Source organism: Oncorhynchus mykiss, chromosome 6 (genome assembly GCF_013265735.2).
Source record: "Oncorhynchus mykiss isolate Arlee chromosome 6, USDA_OmykA_1.1, whole genome shotgun sequence".
Lineage (NCBI taxonomy): Eukaryota > Metazoa > Chordata > Actinopteri > Salmoniformes > Salmonidae > Oncorhynchus > Oncorhynchus mykiss.
In genome coordinates this window covers 93721814-93747124 of record NC_048570.1, presented here as the reverse complement: position 1 = coordinate 93747124, position 25311 = coordinate 93721814, and the positions used below count along the sequence as shown (strand labels likewise).

Genomic DNA, 25311 nt, shown 5'->3' with positions numbered 1-25311 from the left:
GGATTACAGATCTGAGGTAAATAATACTTTTTTATATAAATATAAATTGGTGAAGCGGATTGCAGGAGAGTGTTCTGAAGATGAGTTTTTGGAAAATTAAAAATGTGAAAAAAAAGTTGTAAATATATCTATATATAGAACATCCCTGGTCATTCCTACTGCCTCTGATCTGGAAGACTCACTAAACAGAGATCATCCCTGGTCATCCCTACTGCCTCTGATCTGGAGGACTCACGTAACACAAATGCTTTGTTTGTAAATGATGTCTCAGTGTTGGAGTGTGCCCCTGGATATCTGTAAATTAAAACAAGCTAGAAAACAGTGCCGTCTGGTTTGCTTAATATAAGGAATTTGAATGGATTTATACTTGTACTTTTTACTTTTGATAGTAAAACATATTTCTATCCAAATACTTTTCGACTTTTACTCAAGTCGTATTTTACTGGGGGACTTTCACTTTTACTTGAGTCATTTTCTATTAAAGTAGCTTTACTTTTACTACAGTATGATGATTGAGTACCTTTTCCACCACGGCAGAAACACAGAGATAATGTGACCCTTCTCTACCACACCCACAGAAACACAGAGATAAGGTGATCCTTCTCTACCACACCCACAGAAACACAGAGATAAGGTGACCCTTCTCTACCACACCCACAGAAACACAGAGATAAGGCAATCCTTATCTACCACACCCATAGAAACACAGGGATAAGGTGATCCCTCTCTACCACTCCCAGAGAAAAGCATCCAAGAGAAAGTCACAGCTCAAACAAGACACCCACAGGGAGCGGGGTCACGGTCAGGGACACCATTGTCCAGCACCCATGGAGCACTGGGGTTAAGTGTTTGCTCAAAGGCACAGTGACAGATTTGCCATTTTGTCAGCTCCAGGATTGGAACCATCCCCCTTTTGGGTTATTGGCCCAACGCTCTAACCTCAAGGCTATTTGTCTTTCCCAGAGTGTTGTTTTCAATGACAGACAGGCCCAGGTTGGTGCAAGTTTCTCCACACGTCCAGAAGCTCCTGAGGAGTGTTGAGGATGGTTGTGATAACAGCCATGTAGTGACAGCGGTCCTGGGCTCCTGCATACCCCTGAAAAAGGTTTCCACTGGGGGGGTCAGTTGGCCGGATGCCCAGGTGTCTCATACACAGTCCCAGATACACATCCTCTATGTAGACGGCTTTAACATGCCTGGACGCCTCCACCAGCTTCCTGGGGAGGTCTAAGGTGAAGACATAGCCCAGGCCCAGAGCATAAGGTGGATATACCGGTTCAGGAAACACCTCCTTTGGAAGGTACCATTTGGAGTTATGGTCTCTTAGAACAGCGCCCCGTCGGGCCACTAGTCCAGTCTGGTAGTTCTGCTTTGGAGCGTGAAGCAGCATGTTGACCAAGGTGTTCACGTTGAGGAACATGTCTGAGTCGATCTTCATGGCGTAGGAGGCGTTGGGGCAGCGAGAGCTCAGCCACTCCATCATCACCATGGTCTTGATGGTCAGGTTTTTGTAGCTGTCTATGAAGTCGCTCTGCAGCAGATCCTGGTGTTCTTTGCTCTCCTGCAGCACCTTCTCCTGGAGCTGCTCTGTCTCCTCTCCACTGGGCAGTCCCAGCAGGAAGAACAGACGGACCTCTTTGCCCAGTACCTGCCTCTCACTGCCCCAAGTCCTGCGGACGGCCTCACGGGCCTCCCTGTTATAGGGCGCCACTGGCACCATCAGAACCAGGAAGGGGTTCTGCTCCCGGCATTTCTCTGGCTCATCCAGGATGAAGGAGTACTCATGTGGGTATTGTACATGGTACGGTCCTCGGGACACGTACGGGGGAGGAGCGGCCAGAATCGCAACTGACATGTTTGCTGCTGGCTTGGTTGTTGAAGGTGAGATCCTTTCTTTGAGGTCAACTGCCAGGATGACCACAATCATCATCACGACCAGGAACAGAAACAGGCAAAGGCAGCTGTTGCGACACCAGCGTCTCTTTTTGAGCTGTGTTTTGTCCTCCCCCTTCTGGCTATCATCAGTACTAGTGAAACACAAGGTTGAGAAAAACACATCTACTGTCAGTGTCTGACCACAGTTTCTCTAATTGATTCATTACATATGAACTATGTTCACTTCATCATACTATATACAATCAATCAACATCTTGCACTAGATTTTATTTGAATGTTCGATGTTTAGATGAGAAATCCCCCCCACCACCCCTCTCCCCCCCCCCTCTCCCTCTGTGGCTCACCATTGTTTAGCGATGAGGGGCTGGGCATCATAGGCGTCAGGTGGGGGGCGCTGGGTCCAGAAGTTGTGGCAGACCCCCATCATGCATTTGGGTAAGATTGTTTTAATTTAACCAGGTAGGCCAGTTGAGAACAAGTTCTCATTTGCAACTGCGACCTGGCCAAGCAGTGTGACAGACAGAGTTACACATGGAGTAAACAATTAACAAGACAATAACACAAACAAGTCAATGACACAGTAAAAAAAAGAAAGTCTATATACAGTGTGTGCAAAAGGCATGAGATAGGAGGGAATAATTACAATTTAGCAGATTAACACTGGAGTGATAAATGAGCAGATAATGATGTGCAAGTAGAGATACTGGTGTGCAAAAGAGCAGAAAAGTAAATAAAATAAAAACAGTATGGGGATGAGGTAGGTAGATTGGGTGGGCTATTTACAGATGGACTATGTACAGGTGCAGCTATCGGTTAGCTGCTCAGATAGTTGATGTTTAAAGTTGGTGAGGGAAATAAAAGTCTCCAACTTCAGCGATTTTTGCAATTTGTTCCAGTCACTGGCAGCAGAGAACTGGAAGGAAAGCTGGCCAAATGAGGTGTTGGCTTTTGTGGATGATCAGTGAGATATACCTGCTGGAAAGTGTGCTAAAGGTGGGTGTTGTTATCGTGACCAGTGAGCTGAGATAAGGCGGAGCTTTACCTAGCATAGACTTATAGATGACCTGGAGCCAGTGGATCTGGCGACGAATATGTAGCGAGGGCCAGCCGACTAGAGCATACAGGTCGCAGTGGTGGGTGGTATAAGGTGATTTGGTGACAAAACGGATGGCACTGTGATAGACTGCATCCAATTTGCTGAGTAGAGGGTTGGAAGCTATTTTGTAGATGACATCGCCGAAGTCGAGGATCGGTAGGATAGTCAGTTTTACTGGGGTAAGTTTGGCGGCGTGAGTGAAGGAGGCTTTCTTGCGAAATAGATAGCCGATTCTAGATTTGATTTTGGATTGGAGATGTTTAATATGAGTCTGGAAGGAGAGTTTACAGTCTAGCCAGACACCTAGGTATTTATAGATGTCCACGTATTCTAGGTCGGAACCATCCAGGATGGTGATGCTAGTCGGGCGGGCGGGTGTGGGCAGCGAACGGTTGAAAAGCATGCATTTGGTTTTTACTAGCGTTTTAGAGCAGTTGGAGGCCACGGAAGGAGTGTTGTATGGCATTGAAGCTTGTTTGGAGGCTAGTTAGCACAGTGTCCAAGGAAGGGCCAGAAGTATACAGAATGGTGTCGTCTGCGTAGAGGTGGAACAGGGAATCACCCGCAGCAAGAGCGACATCATTGATATATACAGAGAAAAGAGTCGGCCCGAGAATTGAACCCTGTGGTACCCCCATAGAAACTGCCAGAGGTCCGGACAACATGCCCTCCGAAATACCACACAGAACTCTGTCTGCAAAGTAGTTGGTGAACCAGGCGAGGCAGTCATTAGAAAAACCAAGGCTATTGAGTCTGCCGATAAGAATACGGTGATTGACAGAGTCGAAAGCCTTGGCCAGGACGATGAAGATGGCTGCACAGTACTATCTTTTCTCGATGGCGTTTATGATATCGTTTAGTACCTTGAGCGTGGCTGAGGTGCACACGTAACCGTCTCGGAAGCCAGATTGCACAGCGGAGAAGGTACGGTGGGATTCGAAATGGTCAGTGATCTGTTTATTAACTTGGCTTTCGAATACTTTAGATAGGCAGGGCAGGATGGATATAGATAGGTATGTAGCAGTTTGGGTCTAGGGTGTCACCCCCTTTGAAGAGGGGGATGACCGCGGCAGCTTTCCAATCTTTAGGAATCTTGGACGATACGAAAGAGATTGAACAGGCTGGTAATAGGGGTTGCAACAATGGCGGTGGATAGTTTTAGAAAGAGAGGGTCCAGATTGTCTAGCCCAGCTGATTTGTACTGGTCCAGGTTTTGCAGCGCTTTCAGAACATCTGCTGTCTGCATATGGGTGAAGGAGAAACTTGGGCGAGTAGCTGCAGGTGGGGGCGGGGCTGTTGGCCGGGGTTGGAGTATCCAGGAGGAAGGCATGGCCAGCTGTTGAGAAATGCTTATTGACATTTTTGATTTATCATAGATTTATCAGTGGTGACCGTGTTACCTAGCCTCAGTGCACTGGGCAGCTGGGAGGAGGTGCTCTTGTTCCCCATGGACTTTACAGTGTCACAGAACTTTTTGGAGTTAGAGCTACAGGATGCGAATTTCTGCTTGAAAAAGCTGGCCTTTGCTTTCCTGACTGACTGCTTGTATTGGTTCCTGACTTCCCTGAACAGTTGCATATCGTGGGGACTATTCGATGCTATGGCAGCCCGCCACAGGATGTTTTTGTGCTTGTCAAGTGCAGTCAGGTCTGGAGTGAACCAAGGGCTATCTCGGTTCTTAGTTCTGCATTTTTTGAACAGGGCATGCTTATCTAAGATGGTGAGGAAATTACTTTTAAAGAATGACCAGGCATCCTCGACTGACAGGATGAGGTCAATATCCTTCCAGGATACCCGGGCCAGGTCGATTAGAAAGGCCTGCTCGCAGATGTGTTTTAGGGAGCGTTTGACAGTGATGAGGGGTGGTCGTTTGACCGCGGACCCATAGCGGATACAGGCAATGAGGCAGGGATCGCTGAGATCCTGATTGAAAACAGCAGAGGTGTATTTGGAGGGCAAGTTGGTCAGGATAATGTCTATGAGGGAGCCCATGTTTATGGATTTAGGGTTGTATCTGGTGGGTTCCTTGATGATTTGTGTGAGATTGGAGGGCATCTAGCTTAGATTGGAGGACTGCCGGGGTGTTAAGCATATCCCAGTTTAGGTCACCTAACAGAATGAACTCTGAAGCTAGATGGGGCGCGATCAATTCACAAATGGTGTCCAGGGCACACCTGGGAGCGGAGGGGGGTCGATAGCAGGCGGCAACAGTGAGAGACTTATTTCTGGAGAGGTTAATTTTTAAAATGAGAAGTTCAAACTGTTTGGGTATAGACCTGGAAAGTATGAGAACTTTTCAGACTCTCTCTGCAGTAGATTGAAACTCCTCCCCCTTTGGCAGTTCTATCTTAACGGAAAATGTTGTAGCTGGGTATGAAAATCTCAGAATTGTTGGTGGCCTTATCCCTTTGTTTCTGTGGGTGTGGTAGAGAAGGATCACCTTATCCCTCTGTGTTTCTGCAGTGGTGGTACCACACCACATAATACCACACCACATAGTGGGGTGGCAGCTAGCCTAGTGGTTAGAGCATTGGACTAGTATCCGAAAGTTTGCAAGATTGAATCCCTGAGCTGACAAGGTAAAAAAATCTGCCGTTCTGCTCCTGAACCAGGCAGTTAACCAAAGGTTTTTTTAGGCCGTCATTGAAAATAAGAATTTGTTCTTTAACTAACTTGCCTAGTTTAAATAAAGGTCAAATAAATAAAATATAGTACCACACCCCAATTCTACACATTTTAACATGTCTAAAATCAAATGGTGGCCCCCTGGGCTTCGAGGCCCCTATGGACGTAATCTGGACACGATAACTACCAGATTTGGCTAGCTGGTTAGCCTAATTTACCTGCGTAGATAACTTTGACCTGTAGTTGATCAACGTGAAATTTGACAGGTTATAAATACCTCTCTAATGTCTATCGGTGGCATAACAAGAGGACACCTACTCGTGGCATAACAAGAGGACAACTACTCGGTGGCATTACAAGAGGACACCTACTCGGTGGCATAACAAGAGGACACCTACTCGGTGGCATAACAAGAGGACAACTACTCGGTGGCATAACAAGAGGACAACTACTCGGTGGCATAACAAGAGGACAACTACTCGGTGGCATAACAAGAGGACAACTACTCGGTGGCATAACAAGAGGACAACTACTCGGTGGCATAACAAGAGGACACCTACTCGGTGGCATAACAAGAGGACAACTACTCGGTGGCATAACAAGAGGACAACTACTCGGTGGCATTACAAGAGGACACCTACTCGGTGGCATTACAAGAGGACACCTACTCGGTGGCATAACAAGACGACACCTACTCGGTGGCATAACAAGACGACACCTACTCGGTGGCATAACAAGACGACACCTACTCGGTGGCATAACAAGACGACACCTACTCGGTGGCATAACAAGAGGACACCTACTCGGTGGCATAACAAAAGGACACCTACTCGGTGGCATAACAAAAGGACACCTACTCGGTGGCATAACAAGAGGACAACTACTCTGTGGCATAACAAGAGGACAACTACTCGGTGGCATAACAAGAGGACAACTACTCTGTGGCATAACAAGAGGACAACTACTCGGTGGCATAACAAGAGGACAACTACTCGGTGGCATAACAAGAGGACAACTACTCGGTGGCATAACAAGAGGACAACTACTCGGTGGCATAACAAGAGGACAACTACTCGGTGGCATAACAAGAGGACACCTACTCGGTGGCATAACAAGACGACACCTACTCGGTGGCATAACAAGAGGACAACTACTCGGTGGCATAACAAGCGGACAACTACTCGGTGGCATAACAAGAGAACAACTACTCTGTGGTATAACAAGAGGACAACTACTCGGTGGCATAACAAGACGACACCTACTCGGTGGCATAACAAGACGACACCTACTCGGTGGCATAACAAGACGACACCTACTCGGTGGCATAACAAGACGACACCTACTCGGTGGCATAACAAGACGACACCTACTCGGTGGCATAACAAGACGACACCTACTCGGTGGCATAACAAGAGGACACCTACTCGGTGGCATTACAAGAGGACACCTACTCGGTGGCATAACAAGAGGACAACTACTCGGTGGCATAACAAGAGGACAACTACTCGGTGGCATAACAAGAGGACACCTACTCGGTGGCATAACAAGACGACACCTACTCGGTGGCATAACAAGAGGACACCTACTCGGTGGCATAACAAGACGACACCTACTCGGTGGCATAACAAGAGGACAACTACTCGGTGGCATAACAAGAGGACAACTACTCGGTGGCATAACAAGAGGACAACTACTCGGTGGCATAACAAGAGGACACCTACTCGGTGGCATAACAAGAGGACACCTACTCGGTGGCATAACAAGAGGACAACTACTTGTGCAATTCTACACTGTGTCACTGGACCTTGTGCATTGTGTTGCTATAACTCTCTACAGCAGAAAGTTGAAAGCTCGACTAACTTCGTTAAAAAAAAAAAACAATAATAACAATCATTAAAATAATTACAGTGGGGACCGTATTGACCCCGTTCTGGGTCAGTTCCGCGATACCCCTATTGAGTGTGGCTGCTGTAGCGTCTACCTGGATCAGGCTCAATTCACTTCCTGTTACTACATTAACAATGACACATGGATCCATGTGTGAATGTATCTCACCTACACCTAAATTAGACTAAAATATTAGCACTACATAATCTGGTGGGTGATAACCTTCAATCTGGATAATAACACAAAACAAATCTTAAGACTAGAGACATTTATCGACAAATATTACGAAAACAATCAACACCCAAACATGACGAAGAGTAAGACAGGGGAACCGATTTCAAAACGGAAACGTGACTTCTACAGACACAGACGATTTAATATTTTCACCACCGGGAATGGTAAAGGTCAAAATCGATCTGTTAAAATCAATAAATGACAACCTGGGTATACTTGAATTAGTTAGTAAGGATATAAAAGAGTTGAAGGCAAGCCTCGAGATGAGTGATGAAAAAGCTGTGACATTGGAGAAGGAAACACACAAGCTAAAAGGGACAGTCAATAAGATTGAAACCGAAATGAATGAAATTAAAAAGTAGAACACCGTTCTGAGGGAAGCCTTTACTGGACATACAAACTAGATCCATGAGAGAGAATCGGGTACTTACAGGTATCCAGGAGAAAGAAGGGGAAGTTCCTGAATCTGTAGTTAGACAGTTCCTCCTTTACAGCGCTTCAGATCCCACGCGAAGTTATCGACTAAATCCAAATTGAACGTGTACACCGCTTCCGACAGAGAGGCCAAAGGTATGAACGTCCAATCGTTGCCAAATTTGCTTCATTTAAAGATAAAACAATGGTTAAAAGCCTTGGTAAAAGACTTGCTGGGACCAAAATTGACATGAATGATCAGTTTCCGAAGGAAATTGCAGAACGGCGCAAAGTTCTGTATCCAATTTTCAAAGAAAATAGATTCAAAGCGAAACGAGAAGCTCTCGTCGTCGATAAACTATATATTGATAACCAGTTGTTCAGAGACACAAAGACCACTCCATGGTTATTTAAAAAATTACAAAGTTCTCATAGATGAGGAAAATAAACACAATTCTAGCCCAGTTATGGATTGTAACGATACAATAAAAAATATATAGATTTTCTATATATCTTCACATATAACTAATTCAACATAGTGAAGATAAAAACGAAGCAAACAGAAAGCACAGTATGTGTGGTGTGTGTTTATTTTGATTTGTTATGTTTGTAAGTTGAGTGAGTGAGTAATGAAATGGTTGCATATCCCAGAGCCAATGTATTACTGTGAGCCGGGGTATGACAGGGCTTTCAATGCTGTTCAGATGACGGATATACTTTTATAATGAATTATACGTCTTATTTATTTATTGTCCTATCATGGTGGAACAGTTTTAAAATAGATGATACGTTTGATTTGTTATTGTCCTATCATGGGGAACTACATAAAAAAAAAAATGATATCTAATAATTTATTTATGATCCTAATTTAATGGTACGGTCCATGACCCTATACCCTAGACACCCACCTGAATGATCCAGATACTAAGGAGAAGTCCTAATTTAATGGTAAGGTCCATGACCCTATACCCTAGACACCCACCTGAATGATCCAGATACTAAGGAGAAGTCCTAATTTAATGGTACGGTCCATGACCCTATACCCTAGACACCCACCTGAATGACCCAGATACTAAGGAGAAGTCCTAATTTAATGGTACGGTCCATGACCCTATACCCTAGACACCCACCTGAATGACCCAGATACTAAGGAGAAGTCCTAATTTAATGGTACGGTCCATGACCCTATACCCTAGACACCCACCTGAATGACCCAGATACTAAGGAGAAGTCCTAATTTAATGGTACGGTCCATGACCCTATACCCTAGACACCCACCTGAATGATCCAGATACTAAGGAGAAGTCCTAATTTAATGGTACGGTCCATGACCCTATACCCTAGACACCCACCTGAATGACCCAGATACTAAGGAGAAGTCCTAATTTAATGGTACGGTTCATGACCCTATACCCTAGACACCCACCTGAAGGATCCAGATACTAAGGAGAAGTCCTAATTTAATGGTACGGTCCATGACCCTATACCCTAGACACCCACCTGAATGATCCAGATACTAAGGAGAAGTCCTAATTTAATGGTACGGTCCATGACCCTATACCCTAGACACCCACCTGAATGATCCAGATACTAAGGAGAAGTCCTAATTTAATGGTACGGTCCATGACCCTATACCCTAGACACCCACCTGAATGACCCAGATACTAAGGAGAAGTCCTAATTTAATGGTACGGTCCATGACCCTATACCCTAGACACCCACCTGAATGATCCAGATACTAAGGAGAAGTCCTAATTTAATGGTACGGTCCATGACCCTATACCCTAGACACCCACCTGAATGACCCAGATACTAAGGAGAAGTCCTAATTTAATGGTACGGTCCATGACCCTATACCCTAGACACCCACCTGAATGACCCAGATACTAAGGAGAAGTCCTAATTTAATGGTACGGTCCATGACCCTAAACCCTAGACACCCACCTGAATGACCCAGATACTAAGGTTGAAGTCCTAATTTAATGGTACGGTCCATGACCCTATACCCTAGACACCCACCTGAATGACCCAGATACTAAGGAGAAGTCCTAATTTAATGGTACGGTCCATGACCCTATACCCTAGACACCCACCTGAATGACCCAGATACTAAGGAGAAGTCCTAATTTAATGGTACGGTCCATGACCCTATACCCTAGACACCCACCTGAATGATCCAGATACTAAGGAGAAGTCCTAATTTAATGGTACGGTCCATGACCCTATACCCTAGACACCCACCTGAATGATCCAGATACTAAGGAGAAGTCCTAATTTAATGGTACGGTCCATGACCCTATACCCTAGACACCCACCTGAATGACCCAGATACTAAGGAGAAGTCCTAATTTAATGGTACGGTCCATGACCCTATACCCTAGACACCCACCTGAATGATCCAGATACTAAGGAGAAGTCCTAATTTAATGGTATGGTCCATGACCCTATACCCTAGACACCCACCTGAATGATCCAGATACTAAGGAGAAGTCCTAATTTAATGGTACGGTCCATGACCCTATACCCTAGACACCCACCTGAATGAACCAGATACTAAGGAGAAGTCCTAATTTAATGGTACGGTCCATGACCCTATACCCTAGACACCCACCTGAATGACCCAGATACTAAGGAGAAGTCCTAATTTAATGGTACGGTCCATGACCCTAAACCCTAGACACCCACCTGAATGACCCAGATACTAAGGTTGAAGTCCTAATTTAATGGTACGGTCCATGACCCTATACCCTAGACACCCACCTGAATGACCCAGATACTAAGGAGAAGTCCTAATTTAATGGTACGGTCCATGACCCTAAACCCTAGACACCCACCTGAATGACCCAGATACTAAGGTTGAAGTCCCTAACTGTTTTATGTGCATGCTGTAAACTGTCTGTATGCAGCCAAAATGATGGTCAGAGACCAAGAGCAGCACTGCCCCCTCAATAATCTGAGCCTTTTCCATCATAATTTGCAAGTAAATTCATTAAAAATCCTACAATGTGATTTTCTGGATTTTTTTCTCTCCATTTTGTCTGTCATAGTTGAAGTGTAACTATGATGAAAATTACAGGCCTCTCTCATCTTTTTAAGTGGGAGAACTTGCACAATTGGTGGCTGACTAAATACTGTTTTGCCCCACTGTAGGTATGTGTATGTACATATGTATATATATATATATAGGTATGTGTCTGTATATACAGTATGTATACATGTATATCTATATAGGTATGTATATGTATACATGTATATCTATATAGGTATGTATATGTATATATGTGTATATGTATATCTATATAGGTATGTGTATGTATATATGTATATCTATATAGGTATGTGTATGTATATATGTGTATATGTATCTATATAGGTAGGTATATGTGTATATATAGGTATAGGTATGTATATATGTGTATATGTATCTATATAGGTATGTGTATGTATATATGTGTATATGTATCTATATAGGTAGGTATATGTGTATATATAGGTATAGGTATGTATATATGTGTATATGTATGCATGCGTGTATGTATATGGATATATATATTTACCCCAAAAATATGGGGGATTCTAAATGATGCAGACAATTACATTGATGGAAGCAACAGTCTTTCCTCTATATTGAGCTGACCCCCCCCCCCTTAAATAAATAAATAAATCATGTGGGTAAAACAAAGCTCAAGTTAAAAGTTCGTATCTCAGAGCATCGTAGCACCATTAGGTGCAAAAACTCGACTTACCCAGATTTACCCAGTTGCTGCCCACTTTTTGGAAGCAAAACCACTCGATTTCGTCTCTACGTTATATTGGCATCGAACATGTCTCCCTCCCCAGGAGAGGGGGTGACCTCGACAATTTATTATTAAAACCAGAGGCTGCCTGGATCTTCAATTTAAAAACCCTTGCTCCCTCCCGTCTCAACGTAGACTTTGATCTGAAGCCATTCATGTGATTAGTGTGTTTTTGCGTTTCATTGTAAGTGTTTGTAGCCACATTGTATCTATGATGGTACGCTATCCATTTATGCTTTTTTGTATGCTATTTTAATATATGAGAACGAACCAATGATATCAGGCCACACCCGGCCATGATTACAGACACCTGTGTGTTTTCTTTTGTCACTATATAAACGAGTCACCCCGCAGTGTTTGCCATTATACCCTGATGAAGACAGCTTGTCTGTCGAAAACGTTGGACATTTTTTGCGTCTGCGCTCCTAGAGTGGCTGTCCTTTATTTTTTAGGTGTTCTAGCGTTTCTTCCACCTTTACATATCATTATGTACCTCCCCTCCCCTTCCTGCCCAGGCAAGTCTGTTTTACATATCATGATGTACCTCCCCTCCCCTTCCTGCCCAGACAAGTCTGTTTTACATATCATTATGTACCTACCCTCCCCTTCCTGGCCAGACAAGTCTGTTTTACATATCATGATGTACCTCCCCTCCCCTTCCTGCCCAGACAAGTCTGTTTTACATATCATTATGTACCTACCCTCCCCTTCCTGGCCAGACAAGTCTGTTTTACATATCTTGATGTACCTACCCTCCCCATCCTGCCCAGACAAGTCTGTTTTACATATCATTACGTACCTACCCTCCCCTTCCTGCCCAGACAAGTCTGTTTTACATATCATTACGTACCTACCCTCCCCTTCCTGCCCAGACAAGTCTGTTTTACATATCATTATGTACCTCCCCGTTCTGCCCAGACAAGTCTGTTTTACATATCATTATGTACCTCCCCTCCCCTTCCTGCCCAGACAAGTCTGTTTTACATATCATGATGTACCTCCCCTCCCCTTCCTGCCCAGACAAGTCTGTTTTACATATCATTATGTACCTCCCCTCCCCTTCCTGCCCAGACAAGTCTGTTTTACATATCATTACGTACCTACCCTCCCCTTCCTCCTCAGACAAGTCTGTTTTACATATCATTATGTACCTCCCCTTCCAGCCCAGACAAGTCTGTTTTACATATCATTACGTACCTACCCTCTCCTTCCTCCTCAGACAAGTCTGTTTTACATATCATTATGTACCTCCCCTTCCTGCCCAGACAAGTCTGTTTTACATATCATGATGTACCTACCCTCCCCTTCCTGCCCAGACAAGTCTGTTTTACATATCATTATGTACCTACCCTCCCCTTCCTGCCCAGACAAGTCTGTTTTACATATCATTATGTACCTACCCTCCCCTTCCTGCCCAGACAAGTCTGTTTTAATGGATCATTACATACCTACCCTCCCCTTCCTGCCCAGACAAGTCTGTTTTACATATCATTACGTACCTGTCTTTGTGGATTCCTTTCTTTCTTCCAGACTGTCCCGTATGAAGTGAGTTATACCGTCTGTGTGTAAACCACGAGTGAAAGCAAAGCACCTGTCTACACAACACCTGGGCCTGTCTAGTTAATGTTTGAGCTATGCTTCCACCTTTGAGCCATATCATCAAGTTGGCTCGGGGGAGTGGCAAAGGCTCATGTAGCTCTCCGTTGTCGTCCATCAGCACAGGCCACAGTCTGGCAGTGAATGGAGTGTTTTATTATTTTAATGTGTGAACAGGTAGAACGCCAACATCTTCAACTGTGTGTATGTATCTATTTCTCTCTCTCTCTCTTTCACACACACACACACACACACACACACACACACACACACACACACACACACACACACACACACACACACACACACACACACACACACACACACACACACACACTGAAGGGGAGATAAACAATCTCATGAGTCAGTCCAACAGTACTCTTCTGAAGGGGAGATAAGCTAAGGGACATGATGAGGAGACAGTGTTCAGTGGGGGATCATGGGCCTCATTTATAACCAACCATTGAGTCGATTTTACACTATATATATATATCTGAGTGATCCATTTCTGAGAAGACTGTGCATGTAGCTAAAAAGTAGTAAGTAGTTGAAAAGTTGCTAATCCGTGATGAAATTCAAACACATAACCTTTGGGTTGCTAGACGTTCACGTTATACACCCACCTATCCACCCCGACCAGCCACCCTCCTCTCGTTTCTGACTTGACTAACCTTCTGTCTTATGTAACCACACCAAACATAACATATCATTCTAATTTGAATGTCTGTTTTTTTTATTACATTTACTATGTCACGTCCAGTCTTTGAGACCAGGCTGTGTTTCCGGGCAACCGCCTGGCTGAATGTGTCTTGGTGTTTTTACATGTACTATGTCACGTCCAGTCTATGAGACCGGGCTGTGTTTCCGGGCAACCGCCTGGCTGAATGTGTCTTGGTGTTTTTACATTTACTATGTCACGTCCAGTCTATGAGACCAGGCTGTGTTTCTGGGCAACCGCCTGGTTGAATGTGTTTTGGTGTTTTTCCATTTACTATGTCACATCCAGTTGATGAGACTAGGCTGTGTTTCCAGGCAACCGCCTGGCTGAATGTGTCTTGGTGTTTTTACATTTACTATGCCACGTCCAGTCGATGAGACCAGGCTGTGTTTCCGGGCAACCGCCTGGCTGAATGTGTCTTGGTGGATTTAGACAGGGAACATGGAACAGGACTGTTGGGCCAGGCCAAACCAATCCCTGTTGATCAAGGAGAGAGTAGACACCTAGCCAACATCTTAAAGAGCCCATGGATGTGAGCAACCAACCACCTATATATTCAAATACAGGATGAAAACGAAGTCAATATATTCAACGAAAATTGCTTGCCATTCTTGACTGTGGTAAACAAATAGGCAACATAGAATAATATTTGATATAGGCCTTACGTCTACAATCATTCATGTCCAGTTGTATAAAAAAATAACTTTATTTCAGAGTTCATACACCATTCTGGGGCGGCAGGTAGCCTAGTGGTTATAGCATTGGACTAGTAACCAGCAGGTAGCCTAGTGGTTATAGCATTGGACTAGTAACCAGCAGGTAGCCTAGTGGTTATAGCATTGGACTAGTAACCAGCAGGTAGCCTAGTGGTTATAGCATTGGACTAGTAACCAGCAGGTAGCCTAGTGGTTATAGCATTGGACTAGTAACCAGCAGGTAGCCTAGTGGTTATAGCATTGGACTAGTGACCAGCAGGGTAGCCTAGTGGTTATAGCATTGGACTAGTAACCAGCAGGTAGCCTAGTGGTTATAGCATTGGACTAGTAACCAGCAGGTAGCCTAGTGGTTATAGCATTGGACTAGTAACCAGCAGGTAGCCTAGTGGTTATAGCATTGGACTAGTAACTAGCAGGTAGCCTAGTGGTTATAGCATTGGACTAGTAACCGAAAGGTTGCAAGATCGAATCCCTGAGCTGACAAGGTTAAGATCTGTTGTTTTGCTCCCTGAACAAGGCAGTTTACCCACTGTTCCTGAAAATAAGAATTTGTTCTGAACTGACTTTTCTGGTAAAATAAAAATGAAATCCTGAAGTTCTCTCAAACCAGGGTGATCCTGATCTGTCGGTAAACTACTGTGAACCAAATGATCAATGTTGTTTATCGTTCTCATCCTTGTGCACTATTGTCTCAGTGGCACCCTATTCCCTATATAATACACTAATTTTTATTCCTTATATAGAACACTATTTTGTTGATCAGAGACTATATAGGAGGACAAGGTGTAATTTATCCCTTATATAGAACACTATTTTGTTGACCAGAGACTATATAGAGGACAAGGTGCCATTCGGAATTCATCCTCAGCATCGGGCGTCTCAGTCTCCCAAACGCTGACTTCCCTTTTACAGTGAATGACAGGGGAAGTGGACGATTGAACTGTCACACTGTCTCTGTCTACACCCCTTCCTGTCTGCGGCATCTAGTCACTTCAAAACTCTGAGACCGCATTCATCTTTATGTACATATTCTTCATCCCTTTACACTTGTGTGTGTGTATAAGGTAGTTGTTGTTGGAATTGTTAGGTTAGATTACTCGTTGGTTATTACTGTACTGTCGGAACTAGAAGCACAAGCATTTCGCTACACTCGCATTAACATCTGCTAACCATGTGTATGTGACTGTTGTCTTGTTTGAGCTGTGGCTGTTGTCTTGTTTGAGCTGTGACTGCGGTCTTGTTTGAGCTGTGACTGTTGTCTTATTTGAGCTGTGACTGTTGTCTTGTTTGAGCTGTGACTGTTGTCTTGTTTGAGCTGTGACTGTTGTGTTGTTTGAGCTGTGACTGTTGTGTTGTTTGAGCTGTGACTGTTGTCTTGTTTGAGCTGTGACTGTTGTCTTGTTTGACCTGTGACTGTTGTCTTGTTTGAGCTATGGCTGTTGTGTTGTTTGAGCTGTGACTGTTGTGTTGTTTGAGCTGTGACTGTTGTGTTGTGTTGTTTGAGCTGTGACTGTTGTCTTGTTTGAGCTGTGACTGTTGTGTTGTTTGAGCTGTGACTGTTGTCTTGTTTGACCTGTGACTGTTGTCTTATTTGAGCTGTGACTGTTGTCTTGTTTGAGCTGTGACTGTTGTGTTGTTTGAGCTGTGACTGTTGTGTTGTTTGAGCTGTGACTGTTGTCTTGTTTGAGCTGTGACTGTGGTCTTGGTTTCTGGACACTGAACGTCAGTAAGAGAAAACGAAGGCGTTGAAATAGTATTATGGGATATATCTGTCCTGTTACTCACAGGTGTGTAATGGTAAAGTGTTTCTTCATATCCCAACTGCCCCCAGGACACCCACAGGGAGAGGGGTCACCCACAGGGAGAGGGGTCACGGACAGGGAGAGGGGTCACGGACAGGGAGAGCGGTCACCCACAGGGAGAGGGGTCACGGACAGGGAGAGGGGTCACCGACAGGGAGAGGGGTCACCCACAGGGAGAGGGGTCACCCACAGGGAGAGGGGTCACCCACAGGGAGAGGGGTCACGGACAGGGAGAGGGGTCACCCACAGGGAGAGGGGTCACCCACAGGGAGAGGGGTCACGGACAGGGAGAGGGGTCACCCACAGGGAGAGGGGTCACCCACAGGGAGAGGGGTCACGGACAGGGAGAGGGGTCACCCACAGGGAGAGGGGTCACCCACAGGGAGAGGGGTCACCCACAGGGAGAGGGGTCACCCACAGGGAGAGGGGTCACGGACAGGGAGAGGGGTCACCCACAGGGAGAGGGGTCACGGACAGGGAGAGGGGTCACCCACAGGGAGAGGGGTCACCCACAGGGAGAGGGGTCACCCACAGGGAGAGGGGTCACGGACAGGGAGAGGGGTCACCCACAGGGAGAGGGGTCACCCACAGGGAGAGGGGTCACCCACAGGGAGAGGGGTCACCCACAGGGAGAGGGGTCACGGACAGGGAGAGGGGTCACCCACAGGGAGAGGGGTCACGGACAGGGAGAGGGGTCACCCACAGGGAGAGGGGTCACCCACAGGGAGAGGGGTCACCCACAGGGAGAGGGGTCACCCACAGGGAGAGGGGTCACGGACAGGGAGAGGGGTCACGGACAGGGAGAGGGGTCACGGACAGGGAGAGGGGTCACCCACAGGGAGAGGGGTCACGGACAGGGAGAGGGGTCACCCACAGGGAGAGGGGTCACGGACAGGGAGAGGGGTCACGGACAGGGAGAGGGGTCACGGACAGGGAGAGGGGTCACCCACAGGGAGAGGGGTCACGGACAGGGAGAGGGGTCACCCACAGGGAGAGGGGTCACGGACAGGGAGAGGGGTCACCCACAGGGAGAGGTGTCACCGACAGGGAGAGGGGTCACCCACAGGGAGAGGGGTCACGGACAGGGAGAGGGGTCACCCACAGGGAGAGGGGTCACGGACAGGGACCCCGTTGTCCAGCACCCATGGAGCACTGGGGTTAAGTGCCTTGCTCAAGGGCACAGCGTCAGATTTGCCATTTCTGTCAGCTCATATTATGTCTACATACAGTGTTGTAATGATGTGGAAATAGTTAAAGTACAAAAGGGAAAATAAATAAGCATAAATATGGGTTGTATTTACAATGTGTTTGTTCTTCACTGGTTTGCCCTTTTCTTGTAGCAAAAAGTCACACGTCTTGCTGCTGTGATGTCACACTGTGGTAATTCAGCCAGTAGATATTTTTTATTTCACTAGGAAAGTCAGTTAAGAACACATTATTATTTTACAATGATGGCCTACTGGGGAACAGTGGGTTAACTGGTCTAGGAACAGTGGGTTAACTGGTCTAGGAACAGTGGGTTAACTGGTCTAGGAACAGTGGGTTAACTGGTCTAGGAACAGTGGGTTAACTGGTCTAGGAACAGTGGGGTTAACTGGTCTAGGAACAGTGGGGTTAACTGGTCTAGGAACAGTGGGGTTAACTGGTCTAGGAACAGTGGGTTAACTGGTCTAGGAACAGTGGGTTAACTGGTCTAGGAACAGTGGGTTAACTGGTCTAAACAGAGAACATCCCTGGTCATCCCTACTGCCTCTGATCTGGAGGACTCACTAAACAGAGAACATCCCTGGTCATCCCTCCTGTCTCTGATCTGGAGGACTCACTAAACAGAGAACATCCCTACTGCCTCTGATCTGGAGGACTCACTAAACAGAGAACATCCCTGGTCATTCCTACTGCCTCTGATCTGGAGGACTCACTAAACAGAGAACATCCCTGGTCATTCCTACTGCCTCTGATCTGGAGGACTCACTAAACAGAGTACATCCCTGGTCATTCCTACTAGCCTCTGATCTGGAGGACTCACTAAACAGAGAACATCCCTGGTCATTCCTACTGCCTCTGATCTGGAGGACTCACTAAACAGAGTACATCCCTGGTCATTCCTACTAGCCTCTGATCTGGAGGACTCACTAAACAGAGAACATCCCTGGTCATCCCTACTAGCCTCTGATCTGGAGGACTCACTAAACAGAGAACATCCCTGGTCATCCCTACTGCCTCTGATCTGGAGGACTCACTAAACAGAGAACATCCCTGGTCATCCCTACTAGCCTCTGATCTGGAGGACTCACTAAACAGAGAACATCCCTGGTCATCCCTACTAGCCTCTGATCTGGAGGACTCACTAAACAGAGAACATCCCTGGTCATCCCTACTGCCTCTGATCTGGAGGACTCACTAAACAGAGAACATCCCTGGTCATCCCTACTAGCCTCTGATCTGGAGGACTCACTAAACAGAGAACATCCCTGGTCATCCCTACTGCCTTTGATCTGGAGGACTCACTAAACAGAGAACATCCCTGGTCATCCCTACTGCCTCTGATCTGGTGGACTCACTAAACAGAGAACATCCCTGGTCATCCCTACTAGCCTCTGATCTGGAGGACTCACTAAACAGAGAACATCCCTGGTCATCCCTACTGCCTCTGATCTGGAGGACTCACTAAACAGAGAACATCCCTGGTCATCCCTACTAGCCTCTGATCTGGAGGACTCACTAAACAGAGAACATCCCTGGTCATCCCTACTGCCTCTGATCTGGTGGAATCACTAAACAGAGAACATCCCTGGTCATCCCTACTGCCTCTGATCTGGAGGACTCACTAAACAGAGAACATCCCTGGTCATCCCTACTGCCTCTGATCTGGTGGACTCACTAAACAGAGAACATCCCTGGTCATCCCTACTAGCCTCTGATCTGGAGGACTCACTAAACAGAGAACATCCCTGGTCATCCCTACTGCCTCTGATCTGGAGGACTCACTAAACAGAGAACATCCCTGGTCATCCCTACTAGCCTCTGATCTGGAGGACTCACTAAACAGAGAACATCCCTGGTCATCCCTACTGCCTCTGATCTGGAGGACTCACTAAACAGAGAACATCCCTGGTCATCCCTACTAGCCTCTGATCTGGAGGACTCACTAAACAGAGAACATCCCTGGTCACCCCTACTGCCTCTGATCTGGAGGACTCACTAAACAGAGAACCTCCCTGGTCATCCCTACTGCCTCTGATCTGGAGGACTCACTAAACAGAGGACATCCCTGGTCATCCCTACTGCCTCTGATCTGGAGGACTCACTAAACAGAGAACATCCCTGGTCATCCCTACTGCCTCTGATCTGGTGGACTCATTAAACAGAGAACATCCCTGGTCATCCCTACTAGCCTCTGATCTGGAGGACTCACTAAACAGAGAACATCCCTGGTCATCCCTACTGCCTCTGATCTGGTGGACTCACTAAACAGAGAACATCCCTGGTCATCTACTAGCCTCTGATCTGGAGGACTCACTAAACAGAGAACATCCCTGGTCATCCCTACTAGCCTCTGATCTGGAGGACTCACTAAACAGAGAACATCCCTGGTCATCCCTACTGCCTCTGATCTGGAGGACTCACTAAACAGAGAACATCCCTGGTCATCCCTACTAGCCTCTGATCTGGAGGACTCACTAAACAGAGAACATCCCTGGTCATCCCTACTAGCCTCTGATCTGGAGGACTCACTAAACAGAGAACATCCCTGGTCATCCCTACTGCCTCTGATCTGGAGGACTCACTAAACAGAGAACATCCCTGGTCATCCCTACTGCCTCTGATCTGGAGGACTCACTAAACAGAGAACATCCCTGGTCACCCCTACTGCCTCTGGTCTGGCAGACTCACTGAACACAAATGCTTTGTTTGTAAATGAGGTCTCAGTGTTGGAGTGTTGGAGTGATGGAGTGTTGGAGTGTGCCCCTGGCTATCTGTAAATGAGGTCTCAGTGTTGGAGTGTGCCCCTGGCTATCTGTAAATGAGGTCTCAGTGTTGGAGTGTGCCCCTGGCTATCTGTAAATGATGTCTGAGTGTTGGAGTGTGCCCCTGGCTATCTGTAAATGAGGTCTCAGTGTTGGAGTGTGCCCCTGGCTATCTGTAAATGATGTCTGAGTGTTGGAGTGTGCCCCTGGCTATCTGTAAATGAGGTCTCAGTGTTGGAGTGTGCCCCTGGCTATCTGTAAATGATGTCTCAGTGTTGGAGTGTGTCCCTGGCTATCTGTAAATGATATCTCAGTGTTGGATCCTTCTCTACCACACCCACAGAAACACAGGGATAAGGCGATAATTCTCTACCACACCCAGAGAAAAGCATCCAAGAGAAAGTCACAGCTCAAACAAGACACCCACAGGGAGCGAGGTCACGGTCAGGGACACCGTTGTCCAGCACCCATGGAGCACTGGGGTTAAGTGCTTGCTCAAAGGCACAGTGACAGATTTGCCATTTTGTCAGCTCCGGGATTGGAACCATCACCCTTTTGGGTTATTGGCCCAACGCTCTAACCTCAAGGCTATTTGTCTTTCCCAGGGTGTTGTTTTCAATAACAGACAGGCCCAGGTTGGTGCAAGTTTCTCCACACGTCCAGAAGCTCCTGAGGAGTGTTGAGGATGGTCGTGATAACAGCCATGTAGTGACAGCGGTCCTGGGCTCCTGCATACCCCTGAAAAAGGTTTCCACTGGGGGGGGCGGTTGGCCGGATGCCCAGGTGTCTCATACACAGTCCCAGATACACATCCTCTATGTAGACGGCTTTAACATGCCTGGACGCCGCCACCAGCTTCCTGGGGAGGTCTAAGGTGAAGACATAGCCCAGGCCCAGAGCATAAGGTGGATATACTGGTTCAGGAAACACCTCCTTTGGAAGGTACCATTTGGACCTCGGGTCCCGGAGAACTGCGGCGCTACTTTCCACCATTCCAGTCATGTAGTTCTGCGTTGGAGCGTGAAGCAGCATGTTGACCAAGGTGTTCACGTTGAGGAACATGTCTGAGTCGATCTTCATGGCGTAGGAGGCGTTGGGGCAGCGAGAGCTCAGCCACTCCATCATCACCATGGTCTTGATGGTCAGGTTTTTGTAGCTGTCTATGAAGTCGCTCTGCAGAAGATCCTGGTGCTCTTTGCTCTCCTGCAGCACCTTCTCCTGGAGCTGCTCTGTCTCCTCTCCACTGGGCAGTCCCAGCAGGAAGAACAGACGAACCTCTCTGCCCAGTACCTGCCTCTCACTGCCCCAAGTCCTGCGGACGGCCTCACGGGCGTCCCTGTTATAGGGCGCCACTGGCACCATCAGAACCAGGAAGGGGTTCTGCTCCCGGCATTTCTTTGGCTCATCCAGGATGAAAGAGTACTCATGTGGGTATTGTACATGGTACGGTCCTCGGGACACATACGGAGGAGGAGTGGCCAGTCCAGTGGTCGGTGTTATTGATGGCCAGTCCTGAATGGATATTGTGTCCAGGTAATCTTCTGATTCAGCTTGTGGTTCAACGTCAACATACATTGTAGGTGTGTCCTTGTTGTCTGGAGTTTCAGAGTCCACATAATATGTTGATTCATCGTTAGTGGTTGGACTGATGCTCTCGGAGGACAAGTCCTCTCCTCTTGAAGGGTCTGGAGTTTCAGAGTCCACATAATATGTTGATTCATCGTTAGTGGTTGGACTGATGCTCTCGGAGGACAAGTCCTCTCCTCTTGAAGGGTCTGGAGTTTCAGATTCCACATAATATGTTGATTCATAGTTAGTGGTTGGACTGATGCTCTCGGAGGACAAGTCCTCACCTCTTGAAGGGTCTGGAGTCCTCCTAGAACGGGGACGCTGGTAGGGGTGGTTTGGGTTGTAGGGATATTCCAGAACGGTATAGTATATGACCCTCAGCGACACCAGTACCAGGAAGATCTTGGTGCACGTCCCCCAGTGACTGATCATTACATTGGGATCTTTGTCACTAGAAAAAAAAAATCAATCAGGTCAATCGTAACAAACCAAAACACACGCTGGAACACAGGAGTGATGGTTGCTGATAATGGGCCTCTGTACGCCTATGTAGATATTCCATTAAAAATCAGCCGTTTCCAGCTACAATAGTCATTTACAACATTAACAATGTCTACACTGTATTTCAGATCAATTTGACACTATTTTAATGGACAAAAATATGTGCTTTTCTTTCAAAAACAAGGACATTTCTAAGTGACCCCAAACTTTTGAACGGGTAGCGTTTGTCTCAAGTGAAGCCTTGTGAAATGATCAAGCGTTTCGTACACCGAGGTGTCAGATACAGACAGGGGTTTGTGGCGAGTCACTGTTGCGTAGCTCCTGTAGGCCATGTCGTGTCAGGAAGGTTTCGCTTTTTACAAGCCATCTAGTTTCAGTCCTGTTCCTTTGGCAAAAATCTTTACATTTCCGTATTAGTTTAAAACAAGTTGACATCAAGATAGTGATGTTACAAAGTTTAGAAATAGCTTTGAGAAATTATACAGCAAAAGTGTATGTATTTATGGAGACCACAGCTGCCGGTTACTGTAGGAAGTGTCTAACTTGTTCTGTCCTGTTTTTATCTTGCCTGACTGTGTACAGTTCAGTTCCTGCTTATATTTTTGTATTTATTTTATTACACCTTTATTTAACCAGGTAGACCAGATCACCTTTATTTAACCAGGTAGACCAGATCACCTTTATTTAACCAGGTAGGCCAGATCACCTTTATTTAACCAGGTATACCAGATCACCTTTATTTAACCAGGTAGGCCAGATCACCTTTATTTAACCAGGTATACCAGATCACCTTTATTTAACCAGGTAGACCAGATCACCTTTATTTAACCAGGTAGACCAGATCACCTTTATTTAACCAGGTAGACCAGGTCACCTTTATTTAACCAGGTTAGGCCAGATCACCTTTATTTAACCAGGTAGACCAGATCACCTTTATTTAACCAGGTAGACCAGATCACCTTTATTTAACCAGGTAGGCCAGATCACCTTTATTTAACCAGGTAGACCAGATCACCTTTATTTAACCAGGTAGACCAGGTCACCTTTATTTAACCAGGTAGACCAGATCACCTTTATTTAACCAGGTAGACCAGATCACCTTTATTTAACCAGGTAGACCAGATCACCTTTATTTAACCAGGTAGACCAGATCACCTTCATTTAACCAGGTAGGCTAGTTGAGAACAAGTTCTCATTTACAACTGCGACCTGGCCAAGATAAAGCAAAGCAGTGCGACACAAACAACACAGAGTTAAACATTAGATAGATGTGCATAAGATGAGTGTGCAAGTAGTGACACTGGGGTGCAAAGGAGCAAAATAAATCAAATAAATAACAATATGGGGATGAGGTAGTTGGATGGGCTATTTACAGATTGGTTATGTACATGTGCAGTGATCTGTGAGCTGCTCTGATAGCTGGTGCTGAAAGTCAGTGAGGGAGATATGAGTCTCCAGCTTCAGTGATTTTTGCAGTTTGTTCCAGTCATTGGCAGCAGAGAACTGGAAGGAAAGGCGGCCAACGGAGGAGTTGGCTTTAGGGGTGAACAGTGAAGTTTACCTGCTGAAGCACGTGCTGCAGGTGGGTGCTGCTATGGTGACCAGTGAGCTGAGATAAGGCGGGGCTTTACCTAGCAGAGACTTATAGATGACCTGGAGCCAGTGGGTTAGGCGACGGATATGAAGCGAGGGCCAGCCAACGAGAGCCTACAGGTCGCAGTGGTGGGTAGTATATGGGGCTTTGGTGACAAAACGGATGGCACTGTGATAGACTGCATCCAATTTGCTGAGTAGAGTGTTGGAGGCTAATTTGTAAATGACATCGCTGAAGTCGAGGATCGGTAGGATAGTCAGTTTTATGAGGGTATGTTTGGCAGCATGAGTGAAGGATGCTTTGTTGCGAAATAGGAAGCCGATTCTAGATTTAATTTTGGATTGGAGATGCTTAATGTTAGTCTGGAAGGAGAGTTTACAGTCTAGCCAGACACCTAGGTATTTATAGTTGTCCACATATTCTAAGTCAGAACCATCCAGAATAGGACGGGTGGGTAGGTGTGTGCAGCGATCGGTTGAAGAGCATGCATTTAGTTTAGCTTGCATTTAAGAGCAGTTGGCGGCCATGGAAGGAGAGTTGTATGTCATTGAAGCTCGTCTGGAGGTTAGTTAATTAACACAGTGTCCAAAGAAGGGCCAGAAGTAAACAGAATGGTGTCGTCTGCGTAGAGGTGGATCAGAGAATCACCAGCAGCAAGAGCGACATCATTGATGTATACAGAGAAAAGAGTCGGCCCGAGAATTGAACCATGTCACACCCCCATAGAGACTGCCAGAGGTCCGGACAACAGGCCCTCCGATTTGACACGCTGAACTCTGTCTAAGAAGTAGTTGGGGAACCAGGCGAGGCAGTCATTTGAGAAACCAAGGCTGTTGAGTCTGCCGATAAGAATGTGGTGATTGACAGAGTCAAAACCCTTGGCCAGGTCGATGAATAA

The 25311-nt window shown here is 46.2% G+C and overlaps 2 protein-coding genes across 2 annotated transcripts; both read right to left on the bottom strand.

Moving 5' to 3' along the window:
- Positions 1-263: 263 nt before the first annotated feature.
- LOC110511757 (beta-1,3-galactosyltransferase 1-like) lies at positions 264-8908 on the bottom strand. Its single transcript, XM_036981622.1, has 3 exons — positions 8170-8908; positions 2241-2395; positions 264-2027 (listed from the first exon to the last, which is right to left on the bottom strand). The coding sequence occupies exons 2-3, from the start codon at positions 2321-2323 to the stop codon at positions 974-976; spliced, it is 1137 nt and encodes a 378-aa protein (XP_036837517.1). The 5' UTR covers positions 2324-2395; positions 8170-8908; the 3' UTR covers positions 264-973.
- Positions 8909-21069: 12161 nt separating this feature from the next.
- On the bottom strand, positions 21070-22355 carry LOC110514404 (beta-1,3-galactosyltransferase 2-like). The gene has a single exon (XM_021593817.2). The coding sequence runs from the start codon at positions 22322-22324 to the stop codon at positions 21365-21367; it is 960 nt and encodes a 319-aa protein (XP_021449492.2). The 5' UTR covers positions 22325-22355; the 3' UTR covers positions 21070-21364.
- Positions 22356-25311: the final 2956 nt, after the last annotated feature.